Here is a 27607-nt window from a genome sequence, read left to right on the forward strand (position 1 = left end):
GCTTTAGCCGAGTGATTGCTCACAGTAATGTAAATGTAATGTGTTACAGAATCTTCAGCTTCATCTGTCCAAAATGAGCATCCTAACATCAAATAATGATTCTCAGAGGGCTGGAGCACCTCTTCTGTGAAGACAGTCTGGGAGAATTGGGATTGTTCAGTCTGCAGAAGGCTCCAGGGAGACCTTATACCAGCCTTCTAGTAGCTAAAGGGGCCTAGAAGGTATCTTTGAGAGTTACTTTTTACAAGGGCATGTAGTGACAGGACAAGGGGGAAGGACTTTAAGCAGAAAGAGGGGAGATTTAGATTAGATATTAGGAAGAAATTCTTCACTATGAGGGTGATGAGGCACTGGCACAGGTTGCCCAGAGAAGCTGTGGCTGCCCTATCCCTGGAAGTGTTCAAGGCCAGTTTGGACAGGGCTTGGAGCAGCCTGGTCTAGTAGAAGGTGCCCCTGCCTGTGGTAGGGGAGTTGGAACTGGATGGTCGTTAAGGACCCTTCCAACCCAAACCGTTCTATGATTGTACGAAATGGGAAAATACAGTTCTTTTTCTTGCTTGCTCTTTTTTCGGTCTCCTTGCTTGCAGCCATCTCATCTCATCTCACTCTGTGATGGTGTTTGTTGTTTGAACAGTACTTAGCAAACCAGCATTTTTTAAGAACATGTTCCAGGATAGCTTTTGATTGATTCCCAAGTGACCCCTAGACACATGGCAGGCACCTCAAAATTCACTCTGGTATATGAGAAACTTACTAGGTGTCATCCAGCAATGTTTCAGCACTCAAGGGAAGTGTTTTTGTAAAGTGGCTTTGTCAGAGGGTTTTCCTGTCCCGCTCTTGTGGTCCTATGCTCTTGCAGTCCTATGCTCTTGCGTCCTGTGCAAGATGCCAGTTACATGCCTATGTGTTCTGTTGGTTGCCTACTTCAGATTTCAACAACCAGGCCAACCAACCAACCTTTGATGGGGCCTTGGGGGTCAGTCAGCACCTCTGATGATACAAAGGCTTCAGAAGGTGTCTTACAGAAGCTGTGAAAATCTCTGCCTCTCCTTGTACCCTTGAGCTGAATGAAGTGCCATTTCTGCATGGTCTAGCTGTTCAAACAGCAGCTTTTAGTTTAATAATCAGAAACTCTCTTGGTAATCGCACTCAGCACCTGCTGCAGTTTTTTGACTTCATTATTTAGTCATCAGAAAGTATTTAATTGTATTACTCTGTCATTTTCCTTTACAAGTGCCATTAGTGAGCCTAGGGATATGCTTGTTGTTAAGGACTGGACTAGACATCTTGATTCAGTTCATGGGTCAGGCATGGGCTCCAGTCATGGTCTTGGGTGAGCTGTTTGTTCTCTCTGGAGCTTGGTTCCTCTTCTATATAGTGGCTATAAAATGCGTCTTTTTCAGCTTTTGGCTAGTCAGAGTGTTAGTCAAGAGAAATGGAAGCTGGCAGGAGGCATCGGATTGCTTCTTGTGAACACATTAGAAGGGTAAATACCAGGGAGGGAGGAGAGCTACTTAAGCTAAAGAACAGTTTTGGCAGAACAAATGCTTATAAATAGAAAGTGGATAAATTTGAGGTGGAAATTCAGAGAAAATTTCTCATCATCAGATCAGTCTTGTTCCAGAACTGCCTCCCTGGATGAGTCAGGGGGAAGAATGACCTGGTGCGTAAGGGACATTTTTACCTCTTGTGAAATTAAAATGCCTTGCGTAGGCCAAAGCTACCTGCTGACTGCTGATGATGTCTGGCACTGCTGTAACAGGAATAGCATCAGAGCCACAAGTAACAGAAGTCAGGTGTGACATCTCTCTAACTTTTTTTGGGTAGTCTCTTAAGGACTGGCAGATACTGTAGCTGCCCTTTGTATGGACCTTGACCACTTAGTAAGTGGGGTTATTTGGTATGGTTTTTATTCCAGCAAAGAACTGGTCTTCACAGTTCCAGAAGTTCTCTTCCAGTCTCATACTTCCTAGAAATGGCTGAATTTTAGCTTGTGAGATGGTGAAATCTGAGCAGAAATAAGATGGTGGGGATTGGGGATCATTAATGGTTTTCCCAGGTTGATGATTCTGAGTTTGGCATTCTTTCTAAAGTTTGCCAGGTACTAAACATCACTTCTGGATGTTAAAGGTTGAAATATTTTCACCTTCATGCATTTCCTTACTCCTTTTCTCACGCTCTAGGTTGTCAGATGGATGCTAGAGACAAGCAGCTTTTGCGCTCCCTGCGCCTGGAGCTCTGCACAGAGGTGCTGGTGGATGGAGTTGTTATTCAGTATCTCTACCAAGAAGGGATTCTCATGGACAGTCATGTTCAAGAAATAAAAGCCCAAACCACCAGTCAGAGGAAAACTATGATGCTCCTTGATATTCTCCCCACCAGAGGACCCAAGGCTTTTGATGCATTCTTGGATTCTTTGCAGGAGTTCCCATGGGTTAAAGACAAGCTGGTGATGAAGCGTAAAGAAATAACAGTCCAAGATCCTGCAGGTAAGGCCAGAATTATTTTTACTGGTAGTTTGAAGCTTGTTCTCAAGATGTAAATTTGAAAGTACTGAACGTACCAGTAACTTCAAGTTATGTGGTGTGTGGATATGGAGCATGATACCAAGAAAAGAGGACAAACTGCATTCCTGGAAGTCAGCTAAATGCCAGGAAATATTGCAAAGTTTGGGGAGTGAGCAAGGCTGAGCTTCCGGAGACCAGGAGATAACAGGAGAGGCTGCCGTGGGAGAGGCTGTGATGTAGGAGGACACAGACTCCGTTACCTCAGAGGGAATAGACTAGGTAGTTTTTTGACTAGCTGCGGAACAGACTTTTCACCATCCACACTTGATTATTGCTTGTTTAATGTTTGCTTTATAGTGGCTTGTTTCTGGATTGTTCATATTATCAGAATTTTTATTTACTTACTTTTATTATGATTTTAGTGTCGCTTTGATTTAGTACTGTATGCTAATTTAGATTTATTTAATTTATGATGTTTAACACATTGCAAATACCTAGGATCATTACTTCCAAAATTACTAGCTATTGCTTGGTTGTGAAACAAATTTAGGAGTTAACCAATTTAGTAGGTGTTATATAATCTAATTTAGTCAAGTCTCTGGCTTTCTGACATTTACATGTACTTCTAAAACTAGTTTTCTGGACTTGATGTTTGTTCAGAAGTGATTTCTTTACCGATCTGTGTGTGCAGTTGTTGGGCTGTTTTGGAATAAAGGCGACTGCTTAAAATGCACGTTTCTTGCCCTAGACTCTGGCAGCATGCCCTGGCTGCTAACTTCATGTTACCACTGAGATAGCAAAATAGTCCTCACTTGAGAACAAGATTTCCAAGCAGTCTGAATAGCCTTTCTCCAAGCCCGCCACCTGCTGCCAATTGAGTTTGGTCATATGCATTTTGATGCACATATGACGTGTGGTTTTCCAGTGTCAATGTTCCTTGCGTGGCACTGAAAGCCTGTGACGGTGGGTGACTAAGACCCACTGACCATCACCTGTGTCTCAGCTGCATGTTCAGGAACGTTTTGTCAAGATCTGCTGGACAAATCTGACATTATCCTGCCTTAGGACATTTTTAGTGGGCTATCGTGACAGCTTCTCTTCCTGTTGCGTCTCTGTGGAGGTAGCTTTATGCTTGCTTGGCAACAGGTAAATAATTTTCAGAGTTTGGGAAATAAATGTCCTGTCCTGCCCATACGGGAAAATACTGCAAGTTCTCAGCACAATGCAAACTTGTGTGTTCTGGAAAAGACCTTGCAGGCTGTTATGGCAAATCCTGTCATGCTAATGCTCTTTATTTGCCTTACAAATCAGGCTGCTCATTTGCTAATTGCTGGTTAAGCTGTTGAATAATCCTTACAGTTCTAGAAAAGCAAACACAGGCATGGAGTATTAGTTTGTTACTAGAAAAAAGGCTTCTGAGTTTGTTCTTTTGGTTGTTGTGTGGATTACTTGTTCCTGTTCTTGATTGTTTGTGGCTAATGTGCTGGATTTATGTCTATCAGGTTCTCTGGTTTCGAGTGAGCTGACTGTACTTGATAATCCTATTGCCAAATTTTGTGTGTAAATTAGAAAAGGCTTCCAGATTAGATCAAAGATTACTTTTACGTTTACTGTGGCAATCCAGAGTGTAAGAACAGGGTAAGAGGCAGCTTGCCAAGGTTTTTTTTTTTCTTTTCTATATATTTAGGCATGTTCTTTAGAAGCCAAAGAAAGAGAGCACCATCTGTGCCCTAATAAATGCTGAGTGCACCCTGGAATGAATTGGAAACTACGGCTGCATCATCAGTGCTGATTACATGCAGGGAAATGTGGTTTGGGATAAAAAGCCTCGCTTTGCATTCTAAACAACAAACTTGTAAGCTTTTGTCTAGGCAGAATACTTGAGCAAATGCTTGGCCTTAAGCATGGAAAAAGCCGTTGGCTCTAACAAAACTATAAGCATACTTTAAATTAAATATGTTCCTTAGTGCCATGCTTGGTAACTTCTGCCCTATTTGAAACAGTTCTTACAAATGGTGATTTGTCAGTGTCAATTTCTTTTCAAGAATCCATTTGTATTGAAAGAAGCCTGCCACATACACTTTACCTTTTTCTTAGACCCTAAAACTTTAAAATTGAAGTAGGTTTTATGGCCCCAGATTTTTAAATCTTTTTTATTTTTTTTCATTGAATCATGCATATTTATGGCAGTGGCATGCCTGCTGTTCACTTGTTTATCTCAATTAAAATTCTGGTTACTCAAGCGAAATATCCTCAGTTTTTGCAGGACTAAGGACTCATGGCAGTTGTTCTGTGAAGGAAGGTTTTATTTTGTAGTCTTTCACTTCTCACTGGCTACACGTAAGACTGTTAAAGTCAGTGAAAGTAGACTATTAGGTTTGCTGTATCTGAATGTGAAAACTGGCACGTGCATAGTGATTGTTATATGCAGACCTTAGGATTATTGTGTGTTTTGTTCAAAGAAATCAGGCTTTCTGTCTTTGCTTCAGCTGAGAAATACAGTTTGTTGGTTCCCAGTTACAAAAAAATAAATCACAACTGTAATTGTTGAGAAGCTTTTAATTTGTTTTCTTCCCCTAGTAGAAAAAAAAACAACCCCAAAACCCAAACCAGAAAAACCCCAAACAACAAACCAACTGAACGAAACAAACAGGGATTTCAGAAGGACAGAAATAAAACCATTTTTGTTGATGTAGTGTAAACAGATCTGATGGACCAAGCAGCTGCAAAATGGAAGACAAAGTCTGAGACCTAAACAAGACACTGCCACTGACTGACTGGGAGCCTTTGGACAAACCCTTCTGAGGAAATGTATTTATTCATTCCTAACTTCTGTAACTCGGTGTAATGTTCGTGGAGCAGCATAGAATGTAACTGTAAATTGGCTCAGGATTCAATCTGAAGTGTGCTGTTTGGCTACGTGTAAGTAATTGCACTTTAAAACCTGCGATATCCTGAGTCTTGTTGCTGAACGTTAGTTGACTTAAAAGTATTTTGTATACTGCTATCTGCTGTAGTTCCAAGGAACACAGAACACCCTAACCCTGCAGAGCATGAGGAATAGTTTTTCCATGGGAACCAGGAGAGCGACGTGCAGGCAGCTGGGGCCACTTTCATCTGTGTAATTGCAGCAAAGAGACCCAAGATTCCTTCCCCTTCCTTATTTACCTTACGCACAAGACAGTCTTTTGCCTAGGGTCATCTTTCTCCAATCTCATATGGATCTGTCCGATGGGCAGAGCTCTGGGGAAGCCTTTTCTTAAAGCAGGGAAAGCATCATTGTCAAACCCCAAAATTTCAAGAAGAAAATTTAAAGTTGTGGCTTTTTGGAGGTAAGTATCTGTGACTTTGATTTCAAGATGATAAATTGTGTTTCTTACTTGTCTAAGAACCCATGATAAAACAGTTCACCCTGTCCATTGCAAGACTTAATCGCTATAAATCTCAACCACAGCATGAGTTCCTGGTTTCGAAGATCAAAACTTCTGCCATGGTAAGGGTTAACAAAAATAATGTGGGTCTGTTTCATTGGGAAAAGACTATTCGTTTTTTTTTCTGCCCTAGTTTGGATAACTTTATGCCTTTGTCAGTAACATAAATCTTCAATCTAGTATTATAATTCCTATGAAAAACTACAGCTGTTGGCAACAGAATCCCATTCTTTCTAGGAACAGCAAGCAGTTACCCAACATTTTTTGCACTGAATAAAAAAATACAAGCTTCGATGGTGTTTCTTACTCAGAATGTTTTTCTGATCTCTCTCTGCTCAGGAATGTCTCTGCCCAATTATTCTATTTCTGTCTGTACTGTATGTTGCTGTAAAATTATTTACTTCTGAAAGTGTTAGTACTGCACCTCTTCGTAGCTTAGATGATTTCTCCATTCCGCAGGAAATCGCAGCATACTGAGGAAAAGTCTGAGATAACAGCATTTGCCAAAGGAGTCCTGCAGTAGCTATTGCTATCTGGGAAAAGTTAGTGAATTTGGGGCATGGAGTTACACGAAATTGTCTTGGAAAAAGCTGTTCTCTCACAACTAAGCAAGGAATATTTTCTAATGCATGATTTTGCTGCTGTTGTGGTGCCTCATCAGCAGTCTGCATTAGGGTCCTGTTAAACTTCTGAGAGGCTTTTTATGTGAACAGGTTTTGGTGTGTTTGGGGTTATTCCCTGGATGTGTGGGGAGCGTGTGTTCTCATATAGCTATATAAAGCTTTGTATTGTGTAACACTTTGGACGAAGTATGCAAATACAAAACAAAGCAAAATATGTACTTCTGTTGAGAAAGCACACACTACCTCCCCCCTCCCTGCTTTCTCAAAGTCCTTTTTACGCAGCTGGATTGTAGGTTTCTAAGAATTAAGATTCAAATGCAACAGCATTAGGACATGGGAAAGTTTAGCATCTCCTCTTACCTTTTGTTGGCTGCTTCCTGCCCTCTTCCTGTATTGCTTCCTCTCATGTCTAATGCAGTGAGGAAACAGCCTGGTCTTTGCCTTTTCCATTTGGATGTCAGATAGGAGAGCAGCTGATGAATTCCTTTTCTCTAAAATGGTGGCAGAAGACAGTGTTTTTTTTCTTTCTTCTCTTTCCCTCCCCTTTCTTGTATAGTCCAGTGGCAGAAGGGGGAGTTTCCTGCTGTGTATGTCTGAAGGAAAGGGATGGGCTTAGCAGCCCTGGCCACACTGGATAGACCTGGAGATGAAGGAATGCCCTTGTGCCACATCCCAGTCCTGGAAGCTATAGAAAATGTTCTCTGCAGAGATTCAAAGGCATCCTCATAGGAGAATTTCCCAAACTCTTTTCCACATTCCCATCTTCCCTGAAAATTGGGTGTTACATTTATGTCTGTGGCTGTGTTCTGACTGCAGCAAGATCTGTGAAGTCTGGCATTGAAAGTTTGTGTCCACACTCAATATTAACAGCATGCATCATGACATGGACAAGTAATTAACTTCTCTGGTTCTACAGAGTGTTCTGTGTATGTATTTTGGTTTTAATGTGTGTATGAATGTAAGATTTTCTCCTTTTTTTACAGTTAAAGAATATTTGCTTTGTTGCTTTTTCACTGTGTTACTAAGCAGCTGTGTTTGTGCTGCTTACATCTATGTTTTTCACTTTGAGAAGCCCAAATTTCAGGCATCGCTGTTAAGAACTGTGGTGTTTCCTGCCCAATCTCAAGCAGTTTCTTTCAAGTAAGCTAATAGAAAGATACAACCATACTTGGTGTCATCCTCAGTAATACAAATGTGTGAGGCTAGTAACAGTATAGATTTAATAGTAAAAATACAGTCCCTGGAAACAGGTGAGGAGGAGTGAGTTCTGGCAAGAGAGGTGTTTGGGCCACCTGTGCCTGATCGACTATTCATAACCAGTGCCACGAAGAGGAAACAGTGGGTAACTGGGATTGAAGACTTCTTGGTGTAGGGAATGGAGACATCCATCTGCTGGCCAGATTTAATGACTTCCAAAGTTTGTTGTTTCCCCTGGGACTGGATCCAGGATATCACAGAGGATGCCAAGGCCTGGCCAAGCATCAGACTTTGCAACTCTTATGTGGGCACCAGTAGTACTTCAGCAGATTAAGGATGACTACAGGGTTCAGAGATCCCATGTGAAGTCATGGAGCCCAATTAGTATTCTCCATTCTGCCATTCAAGGGGAAAAACCTGGGCAGGGGGGCTCCATCCTGCATATTCGCATCTGTCTTTGCACCTGGTGTCATGGCAACTCTTTGGACTCTTATGACCATGGGACTTTTTTCACCTTTTCAAGAAATGGGGACTGCTGGGGACAAATGGGATCAACTCAATAGTGGGGGGCAAAAGTGTCTTGCCCAGGAGGTCTGCACAGTTGCAGCACTGTGGTGTCATTGGGTTTGCAGAGCCATGGCAGGATAGTTCACACAACTGCAGTGACGTAGTACGTGGCCTCAGGTTCTTAGACAAGGATGCCATTGCAGTGGAGTGTCTTGAATGCACAGGGATTTGCTATTCCCTGAGCAACAGGCTGATCAAGAACTTTTGGGTTAGGATCAGAAGGGCGCTCCATAAGAGAGACATTGTGGTGGCATCTTTTATAGGGCTTTCCGACTGAAAGGAGGTAGAGCCTGGAGAAGGGAAGATAGCAGATTTCCAGTACCTACAAAGAGGATATAAAGAGAAGACAGGATAGGCTCTACACAGCAGTGCATAGTGGGAAGATGAAAGGTGAAGGGTGTTTGTTGAAATGGGAGATTCTAACTGGCTCTAAGGAGAGTTTTTCATCATAAGGGGGATCGAGAAGCAGAACAAGGACCCAGAGAGGTTGAGCAGTCTTCATCCATAGAGGTTTTCAAGACCCATCTAGATAGAATACTGAACAACATAGTTTGATCTCAGAGCTGACCATGCTTTCAAGAGGAGGTTGGACATGAAGCCTCTTGAGGTCTCTTCCAACCTGAATTTCCCTATGATCCAATGAAGCCTTCTTAAAAGAGTGCTGCTATTGCAGGCCCTGGTTCTCAGGAAATCTTTAACAGCCCTGGTGTCTACTGGGAGTGTGACATAGTACAGCAATCCAGGGAGGCTTCTGGAAAGCAGAAAGGGCAATATCTTGATGAAAGTCTTAGATGCATGTCATGGTTTAAGCCAGCCGTAACTCAGAGCAACGCAGTCTCTCACTCCCTCCCTTGCTCCCCCCTATTCCCAGAGGGATGGGGAGGAGAATTGAAAGAATGTAACTCCCACGGGTTGAGATAAGAACAGTCCAGTAACTAAGGTATAACACAAATCACCACTGCTACCACCAATGATAATAATGATAAGGGAAATAACAAGGGAAGAGAATACAACCGCTCACCACCCGCTGACCGATACCCAGCCTGACTGAGCAGTGATCTGGGCCTTCTGGGTAACTGCCCCCAGTTTATACAGTGGGCATCACGTGCTGTGGTATGGAATACCTCTTTGGTTAGTTTGGGTCAGGTGTCCTGTCCCTGTTTCCTCCTGGCTTCCCCTCCTCCCTGGCAGAGCATGAGACTCAGAAAGTCCTTGGTTAGACTAAACATTAGTGAGCAGCAACTAAAAACATCGGTGTTATCAGCGCTGTTCCCAGATTGAAAGTCAGAATCACAGCACTGCACCAGCTACTAAGAAGGAGAAAATGACTGCTACTGCTGAACCCAGGACAATGCAGAAACTAAGGGAGGTGCTCTACTGGCCTGGGTACCCACAGACAAGGAACAGCTGTCTAGGGATATGTTTGTTAGTATCCGTCTCGGCTGCAGTCATCATGCAGTGCTCAAGTTTAAAATAGAGAAGAGAGGAAAGCAAGTAGCAGTGTAAAGGTCCTGGACTTTTGCTTGTTCATAAAACTAGTTGATGGGACACTGTAGGAGACAGTTCTGAAGGCAAAAAGCACCCAGGGAGATTTAACTAGTTGTCATGGAAAACCTCATCAAAGCACAAAAATGGTACCAGAAAAGCAGCAGGCATGGGAGGAGACTAGCTTGGCTGAAAGGGGAACTCCCAGTTGAGTTGAAATTCACAGAGGAATTGTCTAGGAGGTGGAAGTGAGAACAGACTACCCAGGAGCAATGTAGAACCATTTTGTGGGCTTTTAGGGATAGAGTTACAAAGGGAAAAGCTCATCTGAGTTTGAAACCATTCAAGGATGTGAAGGGCAACAAGACGGGCTCCTACAGGTACACTGACAGTGGAAGGAAGACTAAGGCAACCCCTGAATAAGGTTGTAGAAAAGGCTGGGTCTTCATATGTGAAGTCTGCTCCGTGTTGGCCCTAGTGTCTGTGCCTAGTAGTGGAATTTGGATAAGGGAGATGATGTTCATAGTAGAAGGTAATTTAGTTAGGAACTCCCTGAATAGAGTGGACATAATGCAAATCCACAGAGCTGGATGGAATGTGTTTGAGAGTGCTGAGGGAGCCAGCCTATGTCTTTGAGAGGCTGTTTTCTGTCATGTTTGTTAGGCTGTGGTAAGCCAGATGCATGAAGTACAGTAACGTGACTGGGAACAGCCAGCTTGGGTTTACCACAGATAAATCAGACTTGTGCAACCTGATTCTTGCCTTTTATGATAAAATATGTCATTTAATTGACTTCAGCAAGGCTTTCAGCACAGTTTCATGGCATTCTTGTGGCCAGCTGGGAAGATATGGGCTGAATGGGTGGTTGGTGGTTCCATATCCGTCTAACTGAAGGCTAGCTCGAGTCAAGTTCCTCAGGGCTGACAGTGGTACTGATCCTGTTTAACCTTTTTGTCAGTGGCTTGGGTGACGGGAGGAACTGCATCTTCAGGAAGCTTTTAGGTGAATTAACTTTGTTTGCACACTCGTCAGTTGGTGTTCTGGGATCTTCTGAACTGTGCCTAAAGCAAAGGATGACTCCAGGCCTTGGGGAACATTTGCCACATAAGAGTGGCACTGCCTCTCAGAGGGATCCTAGAAAGCTAGATGAATGGGCCAGCAAGAACCTCATGATGTTCAGAAGTGTCAAGCCGTGCACTTGGGATACAGAATTCCCACAGTATAATGCAAAATGGACACGGACTGGCAGGTTGCAACACTGCAGAAAAGAAGTTGGATGTCTTGATAGAAAGCAAGTGTGATGACAAAGACTAACCATACACAGGACTGCATCAGCAAGAGCAAAGCCAGCAGGCTGAGGGAAGTGATTATTCCCTTGTACTTGGTACTAGGGGTCTGTATTTTAAATGCTGTGTCAGTACAAGGGAAAGATTGACAAACTACAGTCCTGTGGAGCAGCACTGAAGTGATTAGTTTAACATGAAACACAGAGGCTGAGGCAACTGAATTTGTTCTTGGAGAAGAGAAGGCCAAGTAAACTCAGAAAAGGTGGAGTCAGAGTCTTCCTTTAGGTGTGCAGCAAAAGGAAAAGGAGTGGTGGCCACAAGTAGTAGCAAGGTTAATTCTGATATAAGAATATAAGGAAAAAAAGGTATCACAAGGCCAGGTTAAGCACTGGCCACCCAGGGTTGCAGCTCAAGTGAGGCTGCCCAAATAGGCTGTGAAATCTCCATGCTTGGAGACAGTCAACACTCAACAGTAGCAGACCCCGATCAACCTGATCAGACTTTGAAGCTGGCCCTGCAGGTCCCTCCCAACCTGAATTTTTCTGTGATTCTGTAAACTTGGCGTCATACTCAGTATGTGAGATTTTAATCCACATGCAACTAGTGCTGACATGGGACACTTTGGCTATGTATGCATGACTTCCAGTTCAGATTATGAATATGCTTTTTAAGTGAATTGGAGTATTTGAATTAGATTTTTTTTCGGGTGAATCTAAACAGGAAAATGTGCTCTGGGTGTTCATGGAGTCCATAGACTAGAGCCAGTTAGAATTGAAGCCTTCCAGCTTTGTGGAGTCTGAACAGCAGATTCTTAGTACCATCTGTGTCATCTATAGGGTCTCTCCTATTGCTCTGTATTGCTTGCTAATATAGACACACTCTTTTCTGCTCAGTGGATGAGGCAGTTTTGTCCATAAACACCTACAAAATAGATGTAGATGTGCATCATATCAGGGATGCTGTTGCATGCATGTAAATGCGGGTTTTTTTTTTTTAATTTATTTATTATTATTTAAGTCCCTCTATTTCCCCAAGTTTATAGTACTGTTTCTCATCTTGGGGTATGTTCATTCTAAATAGCTTACAGAGTTCACTACCTGTAGTTTTCCATTAGACAAAATATCTTAATTGTCTGTTCAATTTCCTCTTCAACTTGCATCACAGTATGATAAAATCATGTCCGTGTCTTATAGTCCCAAAACCATGCATACTTGCAGTCCTCTGTGATCCCTGACATCTTTTGTTAATTGTTGCCAGCTTCCCTCTGTTGGTCTTGTCTCAGGGTGTGGCAAAGGAACCATTGAAAAAGCTTTGTACAGACAATAAAATTGTTTTCTGGAATAGGCTGTAAAACTTTCTTGTAAGGACTTGACCCGCAATATGATAAAGCCACTTGTAAGCATGAAAAAGCAAGATGCAGTTGTTACTTTTGCGTTATGTCATCAGTATAGACATTCTGTTGATACTAATTAATGGTCCTTGTGGGCCATAGATAAACACTAGTATATGCTCCCGAGTAACTGAGAGAACTTCTAGTTAAGACTTTGTAGAATTCTTTTAGTGAAATTTTTCTTCATCAACATTGTCCTTCCGAGCTGGCCAGCCCTTCTTTTAGCACTTCCAGAATTGCCTTGTAGCTCCATCTGAAAATGTTTAATTTTAGTATTCCCATTTCATGGGCAAAATCTATTGTCTTTCATAAATTTGGCCTCTGAATAAATTTGGCTCTTTATAAAAGCCCACAACCAAGCAGCAAACACACACCCACCTTAACTTGAACGTGTTCTGGAGGCTGCATGGCCATCCGGAGTCAGTAAAAATGTTAACTAGTGTCTCACAGTGCAAGTCCAACTCCAGTAAAGTCAGAAAGCAGACTCTGGTTGACCAGAACAGATCAAAGGTCTTGCCACTGATGACTGAAATGTTAATTGTGTATGGTTATTATTTCTCAAAGCCCTGCCTGTGTTGCCGTATGCATCTAAGCTTTCCTTACAAATTTGTTTATGGTCATGTATATGTTTGTATGAATGAGAACTAGAGCACCTGAATATCGCTAGTTGTTACCTCAGAGTGAAGCAGCTGTGGTTTATCTTGTTAGTTTATCTTTATGGTTTTGTATACAAGACTTTTAAAGCCAATTTTTATCTATTTGGCAATTGTCTATGTAAACAGAAAACCAGTCTTGTTGCTTCTTTAGCCGTTAGACCATTGTTTCGGTATAATGCCTGATCTTCTTTGTAAGTTTTTCTTCATGCTCTTGCTTTGTGAATAGATTTGTGTTGCCTCATAACACTGATGTATTGGCAAGAAGTTGTACACATGTTTGGACAAACACCTCTGCTGTGACCTGAAGCAAAGCTTCTGTGTTTCTTCCAATCTACATTTAGAGAAGGAGCTGATTTGATTTATATTATACAGTTTGTGTGTGCAGGAAATAAGCTTTAATGCATTGGGTCAAGAGGAATAAATTGCCATTAATGCACCACTTCTTCTGGCAGCCTTCTTAATCTTAGTGTTTCACCACCTTGCCTGGGATTTTCAAAAGGACTAACAGTTAACCCAATCTTACCCAACCCTTCTCCCCTTAAGGTCAAGGGTAAGCTCCCCTTGACTTTAAAAAAAGGCAATTTTAGTCCTGTGCTGATGCTTTTCAAAGTCTTAGCTTTCATTTGTAGTTAATATGTTGAGCTCTTTAACAGATGGCCTGTTTCAGTCTCTGGATCTCTCTAATAACACATGTGCTGTGGTTGGGTGAAAGGATTTTACACAGGTAAAGGGTTGACTGTGCCCTTTGCCGGCCCTGGGGGTCTTTTCCTGGCTCTGGTAGGAGGTAGGCTTCCTCTACGGGTAGCTGGTGCTGCCTTTAAGCAAGAGCATATGAATCCTCAGCAAAATAACTGTTGAGAAAGGAAGGCTGGAACAAAAAGGAAACCCAGTACTTTCTAGTATTTCTGTGTGAAGAAAGTATTTCTTTAAATATGCTTTTATTTACTGTAGGGGATGGCTGTGTTTGCTCAGCTTTTCAAAGCGATGAGACGTTCTTTATTCTTACTCTTCTTCTGTTTAATTAAAAAGTCATGTATTTCTCTGTGTTCCAGTTCTGCCACAACCCACCATGAGATTAGTTTCATCTTCATATCCTTGAACAGCAGTTGCTGCAGTTAGGGTTGCAAAATGCTCTCATCATCCCCTCTGTTCATGTGCTCACGGTGGATCTGATGAGTTCACCTGCAAAATGCTTGTTTTAAAAGAAATGTCAGGTTATATCTAGAACTGCTAGCCAGCTGTTTGCAGTAGAAATTAACTCAGGGTTCTTGGGGTATTCTTCTTGCAGGCGCCTGGGTCCAAAAAGCTTAAATCTTTCCCCATGGAGCTGCTGGCTGTGCTCACAGACAGGTCCCCAGGCACCACAGGTTTTGCCATTGGCACTCTCTAGGCACTTCAAAGCCTGCTTTGGGCAGGTCCCAGGCTGCCTGCCTCTCAACAGTGCTGAGCAGCACAGCGCCTTGTCACAACCAGCATCAGGACACGCGGCCAGGCATTCCTCCTGTGAACTTACCTGCGGGGCTGGATCCTATGGGTTCACACAGGTTGGATGGGGCTGCATCCCTGCCAGCAGCTGGCAGTGATGTGCAGCTCTTTGCATGGAATAGTTTAATATTAATATGACCCCACAGACAAACAGGTAGGAGGATATCACCTTGTGTCACCTTGACGTCTTGGACACACATCTACAGTTGATATGAGAGGTGCCCTTCAGCTGTGTTTTAGAAATCTTTGGTGGTGTCACTCCAAGAGAGAGCTCAAATCTTGAATTTTGACTGAAGTCCTTCCAGTAGTTGAAAAAAATGTATCTAAGTCCCAGAAAGAGATAAGATAGGGCTGGAGTTGCTTTCCTCCTTGTTTCATCTGGGCTAATTGAGGCAGCTTCTCAGTTGGCACACAGGCCTCTCTGAATCCCCTTCTTAATGCCCCTAACTTTCCCCAGAAATGGTGCATGGATATTAGCGAAATAATCCAGACCTGTTCTGCAGGAAGGGGATTGGTGATAAACCTATGTCTCTGCCTTGCACCTGAATGAAGGAGAATTGACTCTGGGAGTCTAGTTTTCATTTATCGCTATTTGTTTATATATTTCATTTATCCTAGTTCTGACATATAGCAGTGTTAGTGTATCTTTAAATTGTTCAACTAGGTGTGTAACTTTCCTTTTCGGATACAAAGGATAGATACATACACTTCGCTTGTCTCTTTAAAGTTGTTACCTGTGTTAGGGATTTTTCAGCTTCCAGTATGACCACTGTGTAAAATACAGGTAAGAAAGAAATGGGTAATACCTATTTAGCACAAATGTCTGCCGTTTTATTAAAAGGCTGTTACCATACTTCTGTTTAGATAAAATTAAGTTGGTCAGCTGCTGCTGTTCCACTGTGTTGATCTGATATCTTGCACAAAACAAAGGCCTGAAAGGAGCTTCTCAGTCTTCAGAAGGTGATGGTCATCTTACATGGTGACCATATCTCAAGTAGTGGAAACGTGTATTGCTAAAATTTGTTTAATTGGAATAGCTAGTTAAGAGGCCTGAGATAATGTATTTTTCTTGTCAGACTCAACCTGCAGACATTTATTTGTGTGGCTATGCGGTTATCATGCTTGGCCTCTGTTGGATTATGTGGATACTTTAATTATCCACAGGATTGTGCCATAATGTATAAACAGAGTCTGTAGCTGTGAAAACAACTGTTTCCACTGGTGGATGCACAGGGGGATATTGCAGGGTTGTATGTGTATTTTTGTTCTGTTAGCATGTTTCTTTTGTTTTCAATTTGCCACCTACAGTAGTGTAAAGAATAAACATCAAGTAATTTAGAGAAAAAAAGAATCTCAGTAGTGTGGTGCCTTTTCATTCAGACTAATATCAGGAAGAATGGAAGTGTAAACTGCTGTTCACTCAAGTTTCATGCTCTAGCCTGCTGCATGACAAAGTGTTTTCCTTGCTAACGCTGATCAGAAGCATTCCTAGTGTGATTACATGTCCACTGCAGTGTTCATTTTGCCTTTGTGTGAGGTATGTGAACCCTCATACAAAATTCTTAGCATACCAGGCTCTGCTTTAGAAGATTTCTCGCTGTTTGTTTTATGAAGCTGGATAAGAAGGGAAATGTGATATACAGCCTTGAATTTATGATCTAAGAGCTTTCACTTCAGCTGCTTGGTAGCCCATGCACTTGGTAAAATACTTGCTGTATCACTGGGTGTTTTTGTTGACAGGGATTACATTCTGATTAAGAAAGCAATGCACTGGATTTCCCTCCTCTTGTTCTGCCTGCACAAACGTACTATCACTTTCTACTCAAAACCTCTTTGGTGAGTGCTGAAATGCTTTGGGACTTTTTTACAGAAAAAAAAATCTTGTTAATGACAGCAACAGTAATCCCATGAGGTTCCCTGCAAGTCTTCTATAATCACCTGTAAATGTTAGGAAAGGCAGAACTAGCTTTTTGCTTTTGTGAATAAGCCTTTCATGTTGGTCTTAGACATTAGACTGTGTGTACTTGTTAGTATCCAGCCCTCCTGATAGTGTCCCCCAAGATGAAGTTCACCATGGTACACTTCTTCAGGTTGGTTTTTCAACTTCAGCAGTCTTTTGTTGAATACTATCAAATATTGGGTAACTTTTGTCCGTAGAGCTTCAGAGGAAATATCCAGGATGTCCATGTCTTGATGCTGTCTTCACATCAACTGATTCCCCCTGATATTAATTACTTGTGCAAGTCACAGCATTGCTAGTGCTTCTTGTACTAGATAGTATGCTGTCCAGTTAAAATTGCAAACCCTCCAGTTTATGTACAGGTGCTATTTTTTTTTGTGTGCTGTCCTTATCTTGTAGGTTGATTCTGGGAAACTGTCATCATGTCAGTAATATTGTCTGAGATATGCACATCCAGACAAGTCTGGAGCTTCTCAGACTTCATCACTGTCTTGCATTACTGTCTATGGGATAATTATGAACTCTTTCCACACAAGGCTGGAGAGTACCAGAAGTCCTGGATGTGGGGATCTAATAACTTTTAATCCGGGAACATCAGAGCAGGCACAGTCCCAAAGCATGCCTATTCCTGGTGGGGAGAGTGAAGTGGCAAGAGATTCTGTACTGCCTTCTGATTTGGCACCAGGTAACATTTTTACACCTCTAGGCTTTGCAGTGATAAACAAAGTCCTTCTCTTCTATTCTATGCTGTAAGTGTGGCTTTTTTGCTCTTTCTATTGCTTAGTTTCTATACAAGTCATTGCCATGTCCTCTTTTTCTTCCCCCAGAGTTATCACTATTTAGTTACTCAGACTGCCAAGTTAATCTTACGCATCAAGAAAAGCATTTATATTGTCATATTATTAATGAAGAGTTACTCTCTCCATAGATTAAGTCCTTTGGTTTATTGAATAAGCTCATAAAGGTATAAAAAAAATCCCTGGGAAAGCCTCCCCCTTGTAATGGTATCCAATTCAATTCAGTCCTCTTCCATTCAATCTTCTGATTTTAAATGGCCCTCAAAATCTTCCAATTTTAAATGTCCCCCTTTCTCCTTATCTGGTTCCAGGTCATGACTGAGACACACCTTCTGAGCTTTTTCCCCAGTCTGGATAGTTTTTTTCTTCTCAATTTACTATTTCCATATGCATAACCCTTTCACTGATCAGTTAACATTATAACATATAGTTGATTTAATTCTGAGATGCAAAGCCCATTGATTGTACATACCAGAGAAGAGTTTAATAGCATTTCTGTGAACAAATCAAACGACGTCTTCTTTAAAGCTCTTAAAGCAAAGTTATTTCTTGGACCTTTTTCTAGGATTGCATGTCCTACCCTTGTCATGATATTTGAAGTACGTATGTTACTATTTCATGTCCTTTCTTATCAGCTTCTGAGTCCAATGGTATCACAAGGTTAAAAAACATACCATTGGCACATAGGATATATAAGGTGTGAGGAAACGACTGCTTTCCTTCACTGTGGAGAACTGCTTTGAGTTATCTGAATGCTTATTTTCTGCGTGACACTGAAATTTGGGTTTCTGGATATAATTTCTTCCTTGTGTTAAAAATTGTTAACACCAAAATGACCCTGAAGTGTCTTTCTTCTACAAAAAGCTGTTCATCTTTCTTTTGCAGTGGTAACATTCATGCTGGTGATCGTGGTCTTTTATCTTTTCCAGGTTGTAGTATATAAATTCTAATGTACAGTTGTGATTGGTGCTTTGTCCTTAAATCATTGCAGCTGCGCAGCAGACACCCACTGATTCCTGACCTCAGCTGATAGGCTTGCTCCTCATACTATGCTTTATAGATTTTCTCACCTTGGTTTTGAAAAAGGGGCTTTCTGAAGACTTACTCATAATCCTATCCTATCCTTGCATCGCCTACATTACAAACTTGCCATGGTTCTTTGCTGTTGAGCTGTAAGAGCATATATGCTTTGATGTCTGGGGTTTTTTTTTCTACCATGTGTGGGATCCATTATGTTATTAGTAATATTCCTTCTCCTATAGTAGTCTTGCAGTTGCCCAGAAAACTTCCTGACCTATGAAATCTTAGCTGTAAAAGGAGAGATGCTTGAGGTTTTGTTCAGCATTTCCCTAATACACTCACTGGGTTGAGTGATGATGAAAGGACAGCCATGCTGGGTCTGTCTTGCTTAATATACTCACCACATCAAGGAACTCATCATTAACCTTTGCCAGGCTCTGTCAAGCTGTACAGCCACAGCACCATGAAAGGAAGCTTGACTGGGGGAGTCCCAACAGTGGGGTAGGACCTCTTTCCACTCTCTTTTTCTGTTCTGTCTCCAGACAGAGAGGTGCCAGGTGGCATTTTTGCTGTTTTCTTAATATGTCTTTGGGAAGTGGTGTCAGAGATGCCTTGTTTGAGGCTCTCCTTTGGCCCCCCCATTCTTACATTTTTTGAATCCCTTGACTCTCAACCCTCTCTCTTTTTTCATTGATCGCCATATACAGTCATTTTCTTGGTTTCCCCACATCTGTCCTTCTGATGCCTGTCTCAGGTAGGAAAGCCAGTCAGGAAAGTGTAAGCTGAGAGTGAACATTTAATTACAGGGTTTTCAGTGGCTTCCTTTTTAGGCATAGGTTTTAGGACTCAGTTTGATGTTTTTTTTTATTTGACTGTAGGTAGCTTATCAAAGTTCTGTCTTTTAACACCACAGTCATCATTATTTTAATGCAAAGTGATAATACAGCGCATACCTGAAGAAAGCGCATATGCCAGGTCTGGAACACCTAAATGAATTACCTCAGACATAAAGGCAGAAGGCAATCATTCAAAACAAGGTATGATTTAGGATCAAGATACGGAAAATGCACTATTAGATAATCTTCCCCCACCATTCCAGGTTTATAAAATAAGTATTGGCGTCTGCACACAAACGTAGTTGGTGCTTTAGGAATGCCAAAGAGGATGTAGCTATTTGACAGAACTACAACCTATTCTATGCTTAGTTTTGCCTACAGGTTATGAGAAGGTGTTGAGAGCTATTCTCAGCTTTGAGTGGGTCACCCTGTTTTGGTAGCTTGAGTTCAGAATATACATACATACCTTAATAGTTCAGGTAGCTGAGAAGAGAATTGGTATTTCTGGCAGACCGCAGTTCTCTCACTTTGCAGTGTACCCAAGGCTGGATGGTGAACCTGTAGACTTGGGAGGAAGACCAGCTGAATCTGTCGCTGTTCTTTGTGTTTTCTAGTGAGGACAACAACATTACCGAATTATATTTAGTACAGAAGAAAGCTACCCTGCTTGTCTTTAGAATTGTTTTATATCACTTACTTTTTTCCTTCCATACAAGTTGCTTTAGACAGCACCCAGTTGAGCAAAGTCTCCTCAGAAAAGCTTGTTGCGCTTTGAACAAGCAGTATGTAGCAGCTGGAGCTTTGCCCCAGTACAGAAATTGTGTGTGTTACATTTATACTGTAAAATATGCCAGAACTTAATTTCAGGGTAGTTTTCTTTGTGACTTAAGCTGGAGGGAAAGCTGAACATTGCCTTTTGTCAACAGCTGTTTTGTAGAGTTTCAATTAATCTTCAAAGCCTAGTAACTGGTCTAGTTTCATTACAAATTCTTGAAGTGGAACTTTAAAGGATCATTCCCATTAAGAGATAAAGCCAGCTCTTTTTCCTACAAGCTGAAGATTCAAGTTTTAGTTTGTTTCTTGCTTTTGTTCTGAGCACAAAGGAACTTTTCTAGTATCAGGAAAGATTAAGGGAAAGGTGCTCTTGATGTGAGAAGTCCTGTCCATTCTGTGTTTTTGCATTATATTACTTCATAGTTCTTGTTTTCTTATGGACCATGAGAAACATGAACCACAGGTAGAATGTATTTTGCTAAGTTTTTGGTAAACCAGCTAACTCCTGAGAACTAGGCAAGGCTGTCTTTTTCGTCGCTGGTTTGTCTTTCCATGGTAAGTTTTTGGGGGCTCTTTTGTTCTTACTGTGGTTCAACAGCTGGGCTGTAATCTGTACAGAAAAAAATATAGTAGGACCTTTAGACAGTGACATGAAAAATCATATAATTTGCTAATAATTTATTTAAACTGCTGTAAAGAATTTAGTCTGTGGAGTAGGAGTCACTAAATCACCTGTCGATTTGTATTACGTACATCTCAAGGTGAAGGTGCTAGGTTTTAGGTCTACTCTCTGGTCTGCCTTAAGGAAAATGCAGGGAAAATCTGAACTTCAAACCGAGTTAGTGTTAGGTAGCATCTCAGAGTAGAAACATCTCATATTCCCACCAGGCACTGGAACTAGTGAGAGAGCTCCTGTTAAGGACAAAGCTCCCAGGCTTCTTAAAGGCTAGCAATGAGATATATTTTTTTAAAGAAGCACATAAATAAATAAATAAAACCCAACTTGAAAGTCCTGATCTCACATAGGCACTTCACTCTTAGGCCCTGAAGCCTTTACAGTAGTTCATGTTTAAAACTCAAAAAAGAAGATGGAGCTGACTGGTATAATACTGAGGATCCTTAGGGCCCAGGGGCCCTGTAGCACTGTGTTCCAGAGGATGCACTTTCTGAAGAGCTGAACTTTTCTTGCAAGGTGTCTCTTGCTGCTGGAAGGGAAATTTAGTACATAATTAATGGTGCCTAGAAGTGCCAAGTATTCATAACTTACCATGGGAGACATTTTTGTTAACTACAGCTCAGGTTTTTTAGGGTTTCGGCAGACTGTGATCAGCACCTTGGATTGCATTTGGAAGATAAGAGGAAACCGGTCTAAAGTATACACTGTCATTTGACTGAGCTCATGGTTTCAGTAGCTGCACAAACCTCAATTTTCCTTTACTCAACCTGTTTTGATTTGATCGTATGATGTTACGCATAACCTAATGTTTTTGTCTTGCCCTGCTCCCCTGGGACTGAGATAAGGTTTGCTGCTGGTAACGTCTGGTGTGTTAATTGTCGTGTTCTGCTTCAACTTGACTACTTTTAAAAATGGCACTGCATAATTGGCTTTTCAGGAATTGTTGCTCTTTCAAAGGGTTCAGTTTGCTCTTATCAGCAAGCGTCATTGCTGCTTTATGCTGTTTTCTCAGAATTTCTAATCTGAGTGATTTATGACACATGAACTTCCCAAAATGTTCTGTAATTTACTTGACATGGATCTTAATCTTTGCCCAGGACACGCTGACTACCCATAAAAATTGTTTGGAAAAGGAATTTCCCCTTTCAACTCAATAGCAAAGAATGATATAAAAAAGTTAATGTAACTGTCTGTTCCGCTCCTGTGGGTGGCTGAGATGCTCTGCAGTCACACATGCCATCTTATTGTTCTAAAAATGTTACCAGAGAAAATGGCTTTTAGATGATTGTTTACATGGCAGTTGTGCCTGTGGAAGGGATACGTAAATGAGGAACTCTGGTCTCGATCTGGACCATGACTAAACTTTGTCTGGATGCCAAACCCAGATCCCAAAAATCTGCTGTCTCCTGAGGCCATGCGTAAGAACAGTTGCCCTTTGCCCGGGGTGTCTTGGGGGGTAGCTGGAGTATGCCACCCTCAGCCGCAGCCAAGGCGAAGGGGGCAACACATGGCTTTCATTTCTAACTCTTGAGAGTTAACATTTTCAAGTCTTCCCCCTCCCTCCATCATGACATACGTAGGGTTTTTTTTCTCCATGAAAACCAAGGGCAGTGTGTTTGGCAAAATGTTGCCAGGAGCAGGGCATTTAGGTAAAACGGCAAGAAGTGGTGTTTGTGTGGAAAAGGAGCTGTTTGTGCTGGGTCGGTAGCAAAGGTGAGGGTGGGCTGTGGACATCATGGCCTGGAGACCAGCCTGGAGAGCAGGCCTGCACAGATGGCCTGTTCAGTTTGTGCCTTCCATGGCATGCAGATTTCCATTTATTTGTAGTACTGAGCAGGACTTTTGTTCTTTAAAGAATAGTTTGGTAGCTCTCATGCATTCATGATTCTTGGCTTACTCACCCAGGCTTAACTGTGCCTTTTTACTGCCCATCTTGGAGGTCACAAATGGTCTCCTCATGTGCTGTTGTTGAGTTGTCTCTGAACACCCCATGTCCTCTCATCTATGTTTTGTTTTATGTTCTGGCCTGATCTGGTGCAGTTACTCGAATGCCATATGTCTTACACTTCCAAAGATCAATTCTTTTGTAGATTGAGTGCAGTAATCTCCCTTCCCCCTTTAAGATTGCTGAATTTACTCCCTGCCCTTATAATCACTGTATATGGTCTCTCCAAAGACTTCCTCCTCAAGTGTCAGAAAGCTACCCTAAGAGCCATTTGCTTACATTTTCAGTAGCTGGCTTCGTCAAAGCACTCCCAGATGTGCCATCCATCCAAATAATATCAGGCTGGTTAGTTTTAGAGCTTCTTGAGAAACATGAAAGAATCCCCATATTATTGGGTTGTGAATAAAACCTTTCCCATGAAAAAATCCATCCCTGGTTTCTTAGGGTTAGTGGTTGCATTTAACAGGAAAGCTTGTTTCGATACTCGAAACAAAAAAGAAAAAGGGAAGGAAAATTGCAGTGTGTGTTGGTGCCCCCTTGGTTTCACTTTGGTGCTGTGTCAGTGCAGAGCATTAATTGGGCAGGAGGTTGTTTTCTTTAATCTTTCACATTTGCTTTTCACTCTCACTGTTTATTCTCCCTTTAATGTATTTTAAAGATCATTCTGAGCAGCATGCCAGGGTGTTGAAATAACTGCCTTGGCCTATTCCACCAGTCACTCCCATGTATTTCTAGCCTGTATTTGCTGTCAAACTTGTAGCTCTGATTTTCTGTATCCTGCCGATATCTGACGGGGCATACATCTGAACCTTGCTGTCTCTGCTTGTTTCTGTCATCACATCAAGTGCTGTGCAGCTCCTTTTCACTTCTAACCTTACATGGAGAGCCATCTTCTGTCTCTATGTATAAGTATCTACAAGCATATATACTGTAAGTAGTGTGGTGGTTACTGCTGGCTGCAGTGTGTAACAATCCTGCTTGTTTCCTGAACTGGTGTGCTGATAATGCCCAGGCCTCCTAAAATGACCCACTTTTCTTTGAGGTTTATCAGTGCTCCTGTTGCAGGGAGGAGCTCTGATTGAGCCCAAATTCATGTTGTGTGGTTGCTGTTAGTCTTATCACAGTGCTCCTATCTTGAAATAACTTTCCCTTTACACCAAACTGTTAATTTTGTCTGTGTGCTTGTTTGGTATTTTTTATGCTGCAATCCACTGAGTAGTGCCTAAACCAGGAAAGAAGAATGATTTGGGAATTATATTCCCAGTTGTAACACTGATTTAAAGTGTAGCCTTGGGCAAGTGACTGGTGGGTCTGCTTTCCCTTATGTTCACTGGAGGCAATGATATTAATTTCTGCACCTCCTGGAGCTGCTCAGCTGTGGTATGAGTGCACAGGGTGGATGGACCCATGGGACCTGCAGCAACTAGCTGCAGTGGGTACTGTAGAGTACTTCTTAATCACTTGCTGTATATTTTTATTTCCCCCCTCCCAGGCCAGATGGATTTGAAATTTATGGTTCTGAGAAACTGGATTCCTTTGTTCATACTGTATGGTTCACACATCGCCACCCCTACCACCCCCACCCCCACCCCCCTTTTTTTTTTCCTTTTATTTTTTTCAGAATGGGGTTATCAAATTTAATAAAAAAATTCAATCAGCTGGAATGCACACATTGGAAAAGTGACAGACAGCAGAGGCTTCCACAGGAGGTCAGGAGCATGAGCTGGCTTTAGGAGAGAGAAAGAATGAGACAGCTGTAAAGTAAAAGATACCTAATGCAGTTAACATACAAACACCATACATGAGATGAATAGTCTGCTCTCTTTCTTCCTCGTGCTAGAAATGTGATGGTATTTCAGACCTCATTAATTCTTTACTTCGACTAAGGTTTCGTGCTTAATGACAGGTGACAGGTTTGATGGCTTTTCTCAAATTAAAAAAAATAAAATATATATATATAAAAATGTGTATATATATATATATCCACCTGCCCCTCCTTTCATCCGGAGCCTGCAAAGGGTTAAGGACTGCTGAATGCAGACATATATGGTGCTGTATTGATATTATGTACTTTGTAATAGAAAACAGAACTATCCAGGTCAAATATCAATAACATTCTATAAGCCTTTCTAGGAAAATATAATTAAAACCATTCAAAGCTGTTTCCCATAACTGAATTTACTGTGTCTTATTGACTTTAGTCCCACATCTACAATGTGATATTATTATTGACTTTTAGAACTCTGCCTATTTTAAAAATACAGAAAACACAAAATCAGGTGGTGGTATAAATTTTATTAGAAATCTTGCCCTCCTTTTCTCCCTGAAGCAGACATCCTATTGAGCTGTTTGAGCAACAAAATGGTGGGGTAGCCCTTCACCTGGTTTAAATTGTCATAGTGCCACTGAAAGCAGCTAAACCAGTGGAACATCAGCTGATAACCTGTCGCACAGGTAACCAGTTATCAGTTAATTCTGCATTTAAGCAACTTACTCCTTTGCACCCAAGGCTGCCAGTGACAGCACTACCTCTGGTTTTGCTATCAAGCTATATTAACTTGTTTTCATATTGAATATCATGAGTAGGATTTAGAGTAGGAAGTTCACCAAATTGTTTAAATATTTCAGAGAGAATGAGTTTGCTTTTCTAATTCTGTCACTCCCTTTCCTCAAAGCAAATATTTTGTCATATCCACATTTAAATCAGGAGTATGTTCCTCCAAGTATAAAATTTTCTATAGGAAATATATTTTTCTTAAAGCCTATTTGCTAGCACAGCCCCTTAAAAAAACAACAAACCAACAACCAAAAAAAAGTGTACTATGGTGTCAGAATTTGAATATTTATATAAAATAACCGATACCATGCTCATTAATTCTATTTTTCTGAAGACTTGTACCAAATATTAAATATGTCTGTATTTTTCACACAAATCTGCTTGTGGAATATCATTTAGTTATAAATATTAATAATATAGAACTGTTTCTGCAGATATTACAAGAACCTAAGAAAAATATTTTCTGGGAATAGTTTTGTTATTGTCCTTGGCTGTGGGTAGCCGAGCACTTCATGGTTATCACATAATATGTGATCAATATTTAAGATTTTTGGAGAAGTCACATGTATGCAGATGTCTAAAATAGATGTGTATACACACCCACCCACAGATACATATATATATATATATACACACAAAAAGAAGAAATGGATGTAGAACCTTACAGGGAGTTTAATTGTGGAGTTTTTATGTTTTGTTTTGTTTTTTGCCATAAAATTCAGTGTGTTCATGTAACCTTGATCTGGTTATCCTGAAATCGAGTTTCCCAGAAGTTGGTAGACATTGCATTGTAGAAGAGGCAAGAATTCGGGCTGTTTCCTTTCTCCTTGAATTGCACTATATTGGGTATGTTTGTGGCTCAAACAGAGTACCTAGATTTAACATTAACTTCCTTTAAAAACATCCAGACATGAATATTTATTGGTTGACAGCCTAGAATATTTTTTAGTCCACTGCTGTTTTATGTGCTTGTATTTATGTAGTTGGGGCTTAATTATTAAAATAAGGAGCACCCCTCCTGTCCTGAGGCAGACAGTGGCAGCACTTAAAAAAATCTGATGGTCAGTGGTAAATATACTCTGAGAGAGATGAGCTAAAAGAAAATGATTCTGAAAGTCTTGAGAGCTGAACAGGAATATTGTGCATGGAACAACAAAAATAAATTAAAATATTTTGTCCCTTCAGCAAGTACCTTTTTACCTTACTATAACATAATACATACATGTGAAGTTGGTAGACAGAAAGGCTTCTGTGTAAACCATAATTATATTGCTTGTGCTGTCCAAATTGCTACAGTTCTGTGACTGAGTTTAAAAAATTATATCCTAAAGATGATACAAGCTACTGTTCTTGCTGCTGTTTGATCTGAATACTCAACTAGGGATTCATCTGGATGCGCAGTATTTAAATTTATGTTTCAGGTCATTTTAAGTCACCTGCAAATTGTAGGCAGGTCTGGGCCATAATTTTTGTGTTCAACTTTTTGAATAAAAAAATAATCTCAGTAGTTCAGTTTGAAATGCAGAATACTTTAGACCCTAGGTATTTGTTTAATACTGTAATAACTGTATGTTTAGAGTCTATATTTTCTGCTCATGGTGCTAGAAACTAATATGTATATATTATATAATAATGCTAGAAATTAATATGTAAAAGGGAACAAGAGTAATTAAAAAATCTGTAGGGCTGTCATGTCCTTTTCATTAGTTCATGTCATTTATATTAATGTCTAGCTTAAAAATGGCTCTACAGTCTAGTTTTGGATTAATACATTTCTTTTCTAGATATAACGGTGGTGGTGGTAGTAAAATACTTGCCAAGAGGAATGTATAGGAGATTTTGATGGACCATCCTGTTGTTCCCTTACCTTTCAACAAAACTGCTTACAAACACAAAAAAGTTCACAGCCTAGGCAGTGACTATAGATTCTCATTCACACAATTCCCTCTTTCTCAAATCTAATAGTGCTGTGCTGTGCCATTTCAAGAGGATATATTGATTACAAGCATTATAGTATCATTAAATGTTCTTCATTAAAACATCACTGTTATAGCATACAGGTGGCAGTAGGAAGATTAAACCAAACAGATGAATATTATTAAAAGACAACAGGGAAACCGATCTGATCCTGACCTACGTCGCTTGTTTTCACTGCAACTTCCTCCTGACCCCCTGATTTTCACACAGCCCATGAATACCTGGCAAAAAACGTGGTTAAATCAAATTTTTAGATGAATCTATAAATTTGGCAGAGTCAATTGTTTGCCTGGGCCTGCCACTTTTATATTTGTAACTCTGTTCTTATTTGCTGTGTCAGAAACATCACTGCAGTATGCAGAGAAATTGTAACTGCAGTGAACACACAGTAGCATATTTTTTTCCAGCTGCAAATTAATTATTCCCTTTATCTTCAGG

The 27607-nt window shown here is 40.9% G+C and overlaps 1 protein-coding gene across 2 annotated transcripts in view; it reads left to right on the forward strand.

Annotated features, from left to right (window-relative positions):
* CRADD (CASP2 and RIPK1 domain containing adaptor with death domain) overlaps positions 1-27607 on the forward strand; it is an 84086-nt gene that overhangs the window by 1807 nt on the left and 54672 nt on the right. The window contains exons 1-2 of one of the 2 annotated variants that reach the window (XM_065670343.1): positions 1707-1796; positions 2184-2489. In XM_065670343.1, the coding sequence (XP_065526415.1) occupies positions 2192-2489 (298 nt within the window). In that variant the 5' untranslated portion in view covers positions 1707-1796; positions 2184-2191. Of the gene's footprint in view, positions 1-1706; positions 1797-2183; positions 2490-27607 lie in introns of those variants that run through there. The other variant, XM_065670338.1, reaches the window with a different exon arrangement.

Source organism: Lathamus discolor, chromosome 1, assembly GCF_037157495.1.
Source record: "Lathamus discolor isolate bLatDis1 chromosome 1, bLatDis1.hap1, whole genome shotgun sequence".
In the NCBI taxonomy this organism is placed as follows: Eukaryota; Metazoa; Chordata; class Aves; order Psittaciformes; family Psittacidae; genus Lathamus; species Lathamus discolor.